The sequence below is a fragment of the Pristis pectinata genome, chromosome 1 (assembly GCF_009764475.1).
Source record: "Pristis pectinata isolate sPriPec2 chromosome 1, sPriPec2.1.pri, whole genome shotgun sequence".
In the NCBI taxonomy this organism is placed as follows: domain Eukaryota; kingdom Metazoa; phylum Chordata; class Chondrichthyes; order Rhinopristiformes; family Pristidae; genus Pristis; species Pristis pectinata.
This window is the reverse complement of record NC_067405.1, coordinates 121,468,338-121,481,520: the sequence shown is the minus strand read 5'-3', so window position 1 is coordinate 121,481,520 and position 13,183 is coordinate 121,468,338. Positions and strand designations below refer to the sequence as shown.

The window sequence follows — 13,183 nt, the reverse complement described above, 5'->3', positions numbered from 1 at the left end:
AGGGGAAAGTATACAGTTGATGGCAGGATGCGTAACAGGATTGATGCACAGAGGGATCTTGGGGTTCAAGTCCACAGCTCCTTGACAGTGGCAACACAAGTAGATGGAGTAGTAAAGAAGGCATATGGCATGCTTGCCTTCATCAGTCAGGGCACTAAGTGCAAGAGACAGGAACTCACGTTGCATCTGTATAAAACTTTAGTTAGGACGCATTTGGTGTATTGTGTGCAGTTCTGGTCACCCCATTAGAGGAAGGATGTGGAGGCTTTGGAGAGGGTGCAGAAGAGGTTTACCAGGATACTGCCTGGATTAGAGAGTATTAGCTATAAGAGGTTGGACAAACCTGAACTGTTTTCTCCAGAGCATTGGAGGCTGAGGGGAGACATGATATAAACTTCTGAGGCATAGATAGGATAGTCAGAATCTTTTTCCTCAGGGTAGGAGTGTTGAATACTGGAGGGCACAGCTTTAAGGTGAGAGGGGGAAAGTTTATAATGTACGGGGCAAGTTTTTTTTAAATTCAGAGATTGCCTGGAACACATTGCCAGGGGTGGTGGTGGAAGCAGATACAATAGTGATGTTTAATTAGCTTTTAGACAAGCACATAAATATGCAGGGAATGGAGGGTTTAAGGATCATGTGAAGGCAGAAGGTATTAGTTTAATTTGGCATCATGTTTGGAACTACCTGTGCTGTAGTTCTAAATATGTATGTTAATGCACAATAGAAAATCATTTTTCCTATAATAGCAGCACCTTCAAAATCAAAGAAAATGAGACAGATTATCAAAAGCAATGCCAAGCAATATTTGAACTAAACCAAAATATCAAATTAGTTTTATACCTCACAGGGTACACTTTCACAAAAAGGGTTACATCTATACCCACTTGGAACTCAAACCAAGAAAGTAGATGATTGTACTTTAAAATGTCTCTTCACAGCCTCCAAAAAAACATTATTGCAGAATGTGAATAGTGGTGTTAGTGCCCATGTTGAAAGCAGAATGTAACAGACCTTCCTGACTATAGCCTTTAGGACCTCTGGCATTCAGTCATTTAAAAAGAGATCTTGGACTTGCATGGGCCTGCTGAAAGTGCCGGCCTTACTCTGTGACACCTCTTGTTTCATCTATCACAATATTCTGTCATTGGATTCCAGCTGGGAGAAATAAAACTTAAAGAAATCACTTCTCTGATCCTAGGCAAGCACAGGGTCAAAGAAACAATTCATTTTAATGGAGACGATTGGTCTGCAGAATAGTAAAGTTAATTTAAAATTATTTTATGTTAATTTTTAATTCACATCTTAATGCAATTTTAAACTTAAAACAAAATGAAATAGTGAGGATTAAAATCTCTATCAGAAACATGAACAATTTAAAAAGCCTCAGCTTTGAACACAAAATTCTTCCTCCTACTTTGCGTCCTATCAAAACCTGACAATATATATTACAGCATCGGAGGCCAAGTTGCCACTGAGACATCGCCACATGACTCAAGGGCAAGGATGGCCCTTGAGATTAATCCTTTGCATCTGGACATGTCTGCATGGGCGGCAGGTCAGATCCAGCGCAATCCAAACTGTTAAGGAATGTACCACAAGTATTCACGAGCAAAACTGCTCCTTTTCAAATTAGATTGATTTCAACGTGAGAAAAGTATTCAGTATCAAGAAGACATGTACACCATCTGTTATGATGCAACATTAGCAGTGACTTACAACATAACTATGCTCCTGATAAATGCGTTATTCAAATACACAATATTCTAAACTGTTTAAGATTTAATAAAAATGTCATTTTGGACCAGTAAATTAGTATGCTACTTCCTCAATAGGCATAGTCTTTAAGCAAACAAGACCCATACAACAAAATACCATTTCCATTATTAGTCCTTAAAAGGACATTTGAAGAACCAGAAAATCTGTTGGGCAACTGCGGTTTAAGTACCAATGGCATAGTTCCTGTGCCTGTATGCAGGTTGTCTGGATGAAGGTCCATTAATACCAAGAGGGACTTGAACATGAGCAGTTCCAATCAAACTGTATGCACTTAGAGCCAAGACAAAATATCCAATACACTCCCCACTCCCACCTTCAACGGGAACATGGGTTGAAAAAAGCCCTCTATTTCAGTCAGGGATAAATTTATGATATCTTTAAAAAAAAGTACAATTCAAGGCCAGAAAAATCATAGGCTGTGTACAATATACTTTTTTTTCCCCCTGGTTCTTCATCCCTATCTGTTCCTCCATAGTAATACAACAACAACAACTTAACACTGAGGAAACATGCAGAAGAGCATGTTCTGAATTTGGCCTTCAGAACTTTCTATGCCTGCAAACATTAAGTTTTTTCAAATGCTATCATGAAAATTGGAAAAAAAGTTCAGACCACATATATTAATGGAAAGAAAATTCTTCCAAATAAAAGCATTAATCAACAATTGCTTTAAACATTTTCTAAGTTAAAGTGTTCTAACACTAGGATCAAACTCTCTTCCTTAAGCTTCATTGTCTCAATGATTTTCTTGTGCAATAGGGACTATATACAAAACTCAGGTTGAACTACTGCCTGTGAGAAATAAGATAGTTACTAATGCCAAATGTATTATTTAAAGTGTAATAGCCACACTTCAATGGGCAAAGTAGTTCTCAAATGGTAACACTACTTAGAGATTATGCTATGTTGCTGGTGCAATTCATTGTCTGTTTGTGATTATAAAAAAGGCAGACAGAAAAGGAAATATAAAAATATTAGAAAACAGTTTAGCTCTCCATCACTAACAAAGTTTTATCAAAAAAGATTTTGCCATTATTGTCATGTTTTTATGTCCTCAGGTCACTATCAAATACTTTGCACCTCAGAAGTAACCATATTAGGTTGATGATAGAGTAAACACAGTCAACAAACTGCACAGAGCAAATAAGATTAATGGCCAGATAACGTGATGCTAGAATTTGCTAGGTTACATCAAGAACCTTCTCCCTTGAAATAATGCCATAAGGTCTTGTTTAATATTTCATATGAAATTCATCTTATCTGACAAACTAGCATTAGTTCAGTACCAAACCCAAGCATCTTATAACTGGTTTTACTCCTAACTCTCCCCACCCCCCTTCCATTCTTTTGATGTTTCAGGTCAATGACATTTCATTTCTATTTTCCTATCCATTGATGGTGCCTGACCTGCTGTGTAATTCAAGCATTCTGTATTATCTCCGATTAGACCTCGTACCCAAGTCCTAGAGTGAAGCATTAACTAATGATCATCCAAATTAGGGGAAGAGTGCTACCACTGACATTTTGATTAAGAATGCTTTGGAAAACTGTTGAGCTCTCTATCACTAACAAAGTTTTATCAAAAAAGTGAAAACATAGATCAAGTGGACAGTCAGAGCCTTTTTTGTCGGGCAACAATGGCTAACAGAAGGGGGCATAAATTTTAAGGTAAGTGGAGGAAGCTATAAGGGGGATGTCAGGGGTAAGTTTTTTTTTACACAGAGAGTGGTGGATGTGTGGAACGAACTGCCAGCAGAGGTTGTGGGGGCAGATACATTAGGGATATTTAAGACACTCTTAGATAGGCACATGAATGGTAGAGAAATGGAGGGCTATGTGGGAGGGAAGGGTTAGATAAATCTTAGAGCAGGATAAAATGTCGACACAACATTGTGGGCCAAAGGGTCTGTACTGTGCTGTAATATTTACGTTCTATGAGATTTGCAATAATTGTCATGCATATATTACTTCCAATGGTCTTATTATTAGAAATCTCTTTATGCACTTCAAAATTGAGCATTTTAAAATTTGTACTGCTAGTTTCAACAGTAATTGAGAGTCCAAACTTTGAAAGGACAACCTTTTTAGCCTATGCAAACTAATGTACTTTAAAATAATTATGTCATATGTATCTAAAAACTTGACAACACTCAAATGACTGAAATAAACAATTTGAGCCTGTTCCTTCACCACCTACCCCATTACATTACAAGATCAGTACTGTTCTCACTCTCATCACATTGAAATATTTTGGATCTTCCAAGTAATGACCTGTCCAGTAGAAGACATGGCTAAAAGAGTTTCTCAGGGTAGAGTCCAAGTTCAAATCCAGTTACTTCATTAATGAATTACCTCTGTCAAAAGATCACAGGTGGGGATGTTGACTGATGACAGTACATTGTTCAGTCCTCTAATAATGAAACAGTTTATAGCTGCAACTCAGATAATGAAGTAGAATAAACAACATACAAGACTCAAGACAGAATTTCAGCAGTGGGTTGAAAAGTACAAGTAATATCCATGTCACACTATCTACACCATTCAGAACAGGTACTGCTACACTTGCCTAGATCACTCTTGGGATACCTCCTATTCCTACCATCTCAGTCACCAAGTGGGTGAAGGGCAGCAGGTGCATAAGAACACAACCACATATGGACTCTCCTCCAAACTGCAGACCACCCTGGCTTAGAAATGTGTTGATTTTTCAGTGTTGGGTCTAGGTCCTGGAACTCTCTACCCAACAATATTGTGGGGGTACTAGAACAGTTCAAGAAAGTGGCTCACCAGCACCTTATCCAGAAGAATTCAAGATGGGCAATTTGTGCTGGACTCGTCAATGAGACCAATGTACAGAAAATGAATAAGTCGGAAATAATGAGCAATGGACCCTCTGCATGGTTAGCCTATCCACCATTCAACAACATTAAACTATTCTTCCACCATCAATTCCTGGAAGATGGGTGGCAAAATCATCATTAACAGAAATACAAGTGTCGCGGAGAGAACCAACCTTATTCATCTGCATCCAGTCCTCCACCTTAAATACTCATTCCTCCACCACTAGCGTTGCTTGGTCTACAAGTTTTTAAGATCTACAAATGGCCAACAGCAATCTGCCACGGCTTCTTCAGCCACATATCTCAAACAGGTCACCTCTTGCTTTCTGGAAGAACAAGAACAATCTATATGGATTTGATAAGCCAACACAGCCTAGAATTAACATGATCTGGTTTTCCCTCATTTAGAGAGAGAAGGGAGATGAAATATCCAGACATAATTCAAATAAAACTGATACAATGATTGAACATTAAAGAAACTGAGTAATTAAAAACCAGGAAGTTTAATGTAACTGACAACCACAAAATGAAGTACAATTAAAAACATCAAATGCAAGACATACTTTCCTTCCTTAAAATACTATAAGCACTAAATTCAAACAAGAAAGAAGTTGACCCATCAGTGACTTACACCATGGGGATCGAGTCTGTCATTTGAGGAGAGATCAAATAGGCTAGGCCTCCATCCTCAACTGATCAAGATAGTGTCCCATATGCAATATAGCATGCATGCACAAGATAAAATTACTGGTTGTTGGAAAATACAGCAAGCCAAGATATTTCAAGGGCATCGTGGATTCACTATTGGAATACAAAGCACAATTTAATGCCTGGATGAACAGAGAAATCTTACTCTATTGGTTCCAATGTGCTTTTATGCAGTAAAAAGGAACATTTTAGGAACACTTCAGAACAAGAAAGCCAGAAGATACTAAGGTGATTTTACTTGATAACCACAGAGTCCATCTTTTAAGAGTCCAAGTTAACATCTGGGAATATTTTCACAGCTTTCCTGTCTGCAAATATGGTATACAGCTAATGGATCAAGAAATTCTCCAAAAAAGAAAAAAAATGAAATCACTCATGAAATCTTTCTTGTAGAACAAACTGGTGTACTATAAGGATAGCATTCAAAAATTTCAATCTAAGTACACCAAAGATGCAATTTAGAAAATATGTGGAATTCTGTGAAGATTCAAACTTTGAAAGCCTGGAGGAAACTCTTACTGTCCATTATGTTTCAGATCCATCCTTCTGATGAAGAGTTAAGGAAGAAAGCAAAGCCAATTAGTGAAATCCTGGATGTCCTCCAGAATGTTTTCCTTCACCACCCACCTCATTACGTTCCAAGGACAGTACCGCTCTCACTTCTGTTGCATTGAAATATTTTGGAACTTGATCACTGGTAATTACTTCAAGGTAATCCTCTATTTTACAGAAGACAAGGCTGAAAGAGTTCCTCAGGGTAGAGTCACAAGAAAGAATGTAGTAGTTAAGGCAGAAGACTTAAATGAAATATTGACTGATGAAGTAATAGAACAAGTAACAATACGTCAAGGTGAATCAATAAGCAATGAGAGATAAAATGCACAAAGACAAGAAGAATTTGCTGAAAATGATATGCTTTGGATAAGGCATAAATTGAATCCAAGGACAAAGGCATTTCCAAAATGCATAAAAAGGATAACAAAAGTGGGGGGAAAAAAAACACAATTACGACAATGTTGAAAAATATATCAAGTTCTTTCAGAGGCTTGGTCGATGAACATGGTCTCTTACCCCAAACAACTCTTATAATGCTGACAAGATTGGTGTATGGTATCATTTTATCTTCCATAATCGACATTAGCCAACACAAGTAACGGAGGAAATATGAAATCAAAAATAAATATTCTGTAAACAACAAACATTACACACAAACAAGAGGAGTTTATATTAAGGATGTCCATTAAGGAGTAAACAAGAAAAATTCATGAGATGAAATTGAAGTGGCAGCTTTAACTGAGTTGCCAAAGAGGAAAGAGCAACAATGGAGTTAATTGGTATATTAAACTATACAGATAGAAAGAAAGAAAATACTAAACAAACCAGCCACACTCAATTATATTGTCAAACAATAGCTATCCAGGTCCAGGTGGATGTAACCCACACCTACTGGAGTACAGTTGCATTGCAGTAAGTTACCGGACTAACAAAAATAAGATCTGGATTAGTGACCACAAGTCAAATAAAATCCCACCCTGGCAACTGAGGAAGTTAAATAAATTCTGGATGGTAAAAACAAGCATCAGTAACAGTGAACTCCTAGATTATCAAAATATTTACAAGGAAATGTATCGTTCTTTGGACTTCGAGCCTGTGTGCAACTCGACCCACAGTAACTGGTTGACTCTTACACGTCCCCTTCCCTTTTAGCATTTTGAAGAAACTGTTCCCATTGCAACTCCCTGGTTTGTTCCTCTGACCCTATGAGCCACAGCCTTCTTACCACACATTTCAATGCAACATCTGCTCTTTTACCTCATCCTTCCCACTACACAAGGACGTAAACAGTTCTTCAGGTGAAGCAGCAATTCACTTGTACTTCATCTAGAATTCGGTGCTCAGGATTCCTCTCCACTAGAGGAACCAAACACAGATTGGGCGGCCACTTTGCAGAGCACTTCTGTTCAGTCCAGAGGTGATCCTGAGCTTCCAGTTGCCTGTCAGTTTAATTCACCATCCCACTCTGTCCTGTCTGTCGCCTCCTACACTATTCCGGTAAGGCCCAATGCAAGCTTGAAGAACAGCATCTTATCTCCCATCTGAATATATTAAGTCCTGAAGACTGCAATTTTGAATTCAACAATTTCAGATAACTCACTTTTTCTATCTGCTTCAGAACCAACCAGCCCTTCAGTAAAGTTAATCTTCTGAATTCTGAAACCCAAAGCATTCTCCTTTTGGTTTCAGGATTCAACAGCAGCTCTGACCTGCATTTCACTAGTTTAACATATCCTATTATTTGTCTTCTCTTCAACTTCCCTCAATAATCTAATAACCAAATGCCCCCAATAAATATTGGGGTCACCTGCAATATTGGCCTCAACCTATAAGAGATATTGCCTTTGTCCTGTCCATTCCTCCTCCACCCTTTCCACAACTTGAAACTATTTTTGCTCACCTCCCCCAATTCTGATGAAGGGTCTTTGACCTAAAATTATAACTGTTTCAATACACAAGAAGTGTTGGAGGAACTCAGCAGGTCAGGCAGCATCCATGGAGGAAAATAAACAGTCGACGTTTTGGGCCAAGACCCTTCATCTTCATCAGGGCTGGAAAGGAAGAGGGTAGAAACCAGAATAAGGTGGGGGGAGGGGAAGGAGCATACGCAGGCAGGTGATAGGTGAGTCCAGGTCAGAGGGGATGGTAGGTGGGTGGGTAAGGGGGAGAAGATGTAATAAACTGAGAGATGATGTAGAAGAGGCAAAGTGTTTAAGAAGAAGAAATTTGGTAGGAGAGGGCAGTGGACCATGAAATAAAGGATGGAGAAGAGGAGATGAGCAGATCATCAAGCCGAGGGAAGGGAGCCACAGGAATAAGGGAAGACAGTTGGGGGGGGAGAAAAAGGGGTGGGGTTACCAGAAATTAGAGAAATCGATGTCGAGGCCATCAGGTTGGAGACTCCCAAGGCAGAATATGAGGTGTTGTTCCTCCAATGTGGCAGTAGGGGAGGCCATGGATAGACATGTCAGTATGGGAGTGGTATGTGGAATTGAAGTGGGTCACCACCGGGAAGTCCTGGTTGTTGCGGCAGATGGAGTGAAGGTATTCGACGAAGCGGTCACCCAATCTGCGTTGGGTCTCACCGATGTACAGGAGGCTGCACCGGGAGCACTGGATGCAATAAATTACACCCTTGGACACACAGGTGAAGCTCTGTCTCACCTGGAAGAATTGTCTGGGACCCTGAATGGTGGTGATGGGGGAGGTGTAGGGATAGGTGTAGCACTTGGTGCAGTTGCAGGCATAAGTACCAGGGGGTTTATCTGTGGGGGGGGGACGAATTGACAAGGGAGTCACGGAGAGAGCAGTCCCTTCGGAAAGCGGAGAGGGGGGTGAGGGGAAGATGTGCCTGGTGGTAGAATCCCTTTGGAGGTGGCGGAAGTTGCAGAGAATGATGTTAAATTTTAAATTTTATTTACAGCGTGGTAACAGGCCCTTCCAGCCCAACGAGTCCGTACCGCCCATTTTAAACCCCAAATTAACCTACCCGTACATCTTTAGCATGTGGGAGGAAACCGGAGCACCCGATGAAAACCCACGCAGACACGTGAGAACGTACAAACTCCTTACAGACAGCATTGGGAATTGAACCCCGATCGCTGGCGCTGTAATAGCATCGCGCTAACCGCTACACTACCGTGCCACCCTGGATACGTGTTGGATACGGAGACTCGTAGGGTGGTAGGTGAGGACAAGGGGAACCTTGTCGGGGAGGGGGTGAGAGCAGATGTGCAGGAAGTGGAGAAGATACGGGCAAGGGCAGCAGGCCAGCATTGATGGTGATGGAAGGGAACCCCGGTTACTGAAAAAGGACATATGGAAAGCCTCATCATGGGAACAGATGTGGTGGAGGTACTGGGAAGAAGGGGTTTCTTTGGTTTGCTGAATGTTTCCAGCATTTTTTTGTTTTTCTTTTGGATTTCCAGATTCTGCAGTCTTGTTTTTAATTTATGTGTAATAAAATAATATTTTTTAAATATATTTTCTCTAATGTGTCCTCATCTTCCTTCCTTATCACAGCAAATATTGTCACATAAATTCCTGCTTTTGTATCCAGTTTCTTCAGAAATTAATCAATGTATTTCATTAACACTCCTTTTTATCCTTTTTTCTTGTTACTACTTTGTGATTAAGTTGGGGTTCTTCTCTGGAAAATAGATAACCAAGACAAGGGGTAATTGAGGACTTCAGAATTACAAAACAGGAGACAAAATGCTGAAAACATTCAGCATCTGTGGGGAGAGCACGACAACTGAAAACTTAAATTAAAAATCTGGAGATATAATTAGAAGAAAATGAAAAGGGACATGAGACAGAAAATGAAAACCAGTGCTGGAATTGCAAGATAAAAAAATGTCATTGCTGGAAATCTGAAATAAGAGAATGCTAAAAATCATGTTCAATTTCTAAACTTTTCTTTGTTCTGACAGAAGGTCATTACTCTGAAATGTTAAAATCTGTTTCTCTCTACATTGTTTCACCCTGACCTGCTGAGCATTTCCAGTTTTACTCCACCATTCTTTAGAATTAAAAGTTTTAATGAAAAAGATTTGGGACGGGGATCTCACTTGTGCAACTCCATCAACATCATATAACTCGGGAGTTTCTTTAAACCAAACGGTAAGCCACAGTAGTCTAGATAAATAACACTGATGGACCAAACACAAACAGTGGAATAGCAAAGGAGATTACATGCAGAGATCAGACTAAGAGGAGCTTGTGTGGAGTATTCCCACTGACGCGTGACGAACGGCTCCTTTCAGCGCAGAGCTGAACTAAGGGGAGCTTGCGTGGAGTATTCTAACCGGCATAGATCACGCGAGTCGAACGGCTCCTTTTAACGTTTCAGATTCCAGGTGATTACGATGGAAAACTGCAATTAATGAGGATGATGAGAAAATTCTATTTCTGCATTCACAACACGGTTTCAAATATTCTTCTGTATCGCATTCCTGCGCCGAATGAAACTGTAAATGTATGAATAGGGCGACAAAGTTGAGGGCTGCAGCAACGAGGAACTTGGGAGCGTTCTGTGGCACCGCAGTCGTGCAAGGGCAGCACTCCCCTAAAGCACTGCTGGCCACGGCCACACCGGCCCCTGTTAACCGCTCCAAAGGAGTGAGGGCCGCCGCCTGCTCGCATTCAATCTTTACCTCATGCTCGGCATTTTCCTGTCCGTCCTTTGTGCTGCTTTTCCCACTTTTAGTTGGTTCCTAAAGTGAGAGATGCAGAAATCAATCAGTCAGTCAATCAGCCCGGGAGCTGAAGGAGCCGGGAGGCCGAGCAGAGTCGCTCCCCGGCCGTCGGCCGCGTCTCTGCGGTGACCAGTACTGCTACACCCCCTCCCTCCAGAAGTGGCCGCGGATAAATCCCAGCAAACGTCCCGCAGGCAGTCCGGTCCGCGTCCGAATACAAGCACTGGCCCAGATGGAGGCTCATCAGCCCCTCGCCTCACTGCCCAGGGTGAGGCGAGATGGAGGGGGTGCAACCGCCACTCCAACCCGACCGTCCCCAAGTCCCTCGCCGTCCGGTCCGAGCAACAGACAGACTCCATGACGCCCCCAAGTGATGCCCATCAGGCCTCCGAGGCGCCCACCTCTTGCTCACCTTCTCCTTCTTGTTTTTATTCGGCATTTCGAGCCCGGCCCGACTCGGACCGCCGCCACCCCGCGCTCGATCTCCAGCCACCGCTTCCCGCTGGCGGCCGTTCACTCGGTGCCAGCCGGGGCCGCCTGCTCATGCTTCACTCCCACTGGCTGTTCGGCCACACGTGACCAAGCGCCCACCACACCACCAGCAGGTCAGGGCACGGGCAGTTTTATCCATTTGATGCAAAGTATGTTACTTTGTCTTACATTTCCTGCGCGCCGCATCAACTTGCTGAGATTACTGAAGATCTGTGTGTTTTAGAAAACAAAACTAAATGAGCAAATTGTCTGGAAACACAAGCGGCTGCATAGGCTGGAGTCTGGGAACAACAAACAGTCTGTTTGGAGGAACTCAGCAGGTCGAGCAGCATCTGGGGGGTGGGGAGGAATGGTCGAAGTTTACGGTTGAAACCCTGCATCAGTCCTGGAAACCCTGATGCAGGGTTTCGACTCGAAACGTAGATAATTCATTTAACCCCCTCCCCCCAAGGGTCTGGGACCTTTCATCAAAACTGGAATAAGTTGTCGTGGTCTACCAATCAAATGGTTTATAGGGGGAGCCCCATCTTCCACCTGTGCACGTTGTAGCCTTCCAGTCTGAATGTAAAATGCTGCAAATTCGGGTAATTTATTTGAGATTTCTAGCAACAGCAGTTTTTTTTTCCAGGTAACTTACTTTCCCTGTCTGAATCAGAATTGGTAATTTCTCCTGTATCAATTTGTGATATTGGCATATTTTTTGCCTCTCCATCAGTACAGTCTGACAAGCTGGGCATGACCCACAATCCTGCTATTTGCAACACACCGCGCTTTTTTGTTTGTCACTGGCTTTGGCCCTGTGACTGTCCTCTTAACCGATATGACCGAAGGACCTCTTCAAATCCCCACGGCATCGCGCTATCACAAACATTCCATTTTCCATTCATCCATTGAGACCTATCCACCCTTTCCCTCACCCCCTCTGCAACTGAAATCTAGATACTTTTCTCTTTCCCGGTTCTGACGAAGGGGCTTCGATCTGAAATAACTCTATATTTCTTTCCGCAGATGCCGCCTGACCGGTTGAGTGTTGCCAGCACTTTCTGCTTTTGTTTCAAGAGGAGATATACTGGATCAGGGCGGTTATGGCATGGAGGGTGTTGCAGCTCAGTCAATTTAACATGTTTTTAAGTTGCTTTCTCAAACTGTCGTAACTTTTAGAAAATTGAATTAGTGCATAAGCCGTATCATGCTCATCTTTGTCTTAACTTTCTCTCTATTCAGCTCGTCTGCGACTTCTGCGAGGGCGCATTGGAAGGCGGAAGTCGGAGGCGAGCTGGAGGATAGATTCCAGCACACCTGACCTTTCGCTCTGTTGCTGAACTCTCATAGAGTCCAATAGTGAAGCCCTGATGTGTTGCTGCAGTTCGTATTCGGACCCTCAGCTTTATGTCAGGTGGTAGGCGTAACTCTATTCATTTGAATGAACGGTTGTTGCTGTGGAGTAGAGAGAAGGCAGGTTTTAATTTACTTATTTTGCTTAATTGGAATATTTTTGCTATGGTTTGGTGTGTTTAACTTTTTATTATTTATATCTATTTGAACAGATTTTAACTATCTCTGACAATCATAAACTACCTTTTAAAGTACTATGTATCATGTGGTAAGACTTGTAATACCATTAGTTGAGAGGTTGTTGACTTCAATAAAGGGTATTCTCTTGACAGCTCCAGCTCTATTGTTTGCTTTAGTAAGTAGCAGTACTAAGGATCTAAGAGACCATAATCCTCGTGTTTAGGATGCCACTGCTTGAGGGAGTTCAGCACAGTGGCTCAATGCAAAGAAGATACAGAATGGGGTTCTCTAAGCAGAGCAGTTAAAATGGCAGGCAGTGGACATGATAGGTAAGTCAAATGACTTGTGGGATATGAGTGGGCTCAGCTACATGTGCTGTATGTGGGATGAATAGAAATGTTCTTGAGTGAGAATGATGTCCCGGTGAAGGACACAGAAATGTGGCCTAATGTAAGAAGAGTAAGGTGCTATTGTTGCTGGTAGTAGGGCTGGAAACACTTGAGATGTTAGTGAGTCCACTAGTGCTATGAATTATATATGTGATCTCAGTTGAAGGTACATTTTAATCCTGCATAATCAGAGATCTTTGAGAATGAT

General features: G+C 41.7%; 1 protein-coding gene across 2 annotated transcripts in view; it reads right to left on the bottom strand.

Annotated features, from left to right (window-relative positions):
* The window catches only part of LOC127573656 (serine/threonine-protein phosphatase 2A 56 kDa regulatory subunit gamma isoform), a 119,144-nt gene extending 107,863 nt beyond the window's left edge, over positions 1–11,281 (bottom strand). For both annotated transcript variants that reach the window (XM_052022106.1, XM_052022192.1), the window contains exons 1-2: positions 10,992–11,281; positions 10,538–10,597 (exon numbers count right to left, since the gene is read on the bottom strand). In XM_052022106.1, the coding sequence (XP_051878066.1) occupies positions 10,538–10,597; positions 10,992–11,018 (87 nt within the window). In that variant the 5' untranslated portion in view covers positions 11,019–11,281. The remainder of the gene's footprint in view (positions 1–10,537; positions 10,598–10,991) is intronic.
* Positions 11,282–13,183: the final 1,902 nt, after the last annotated feature.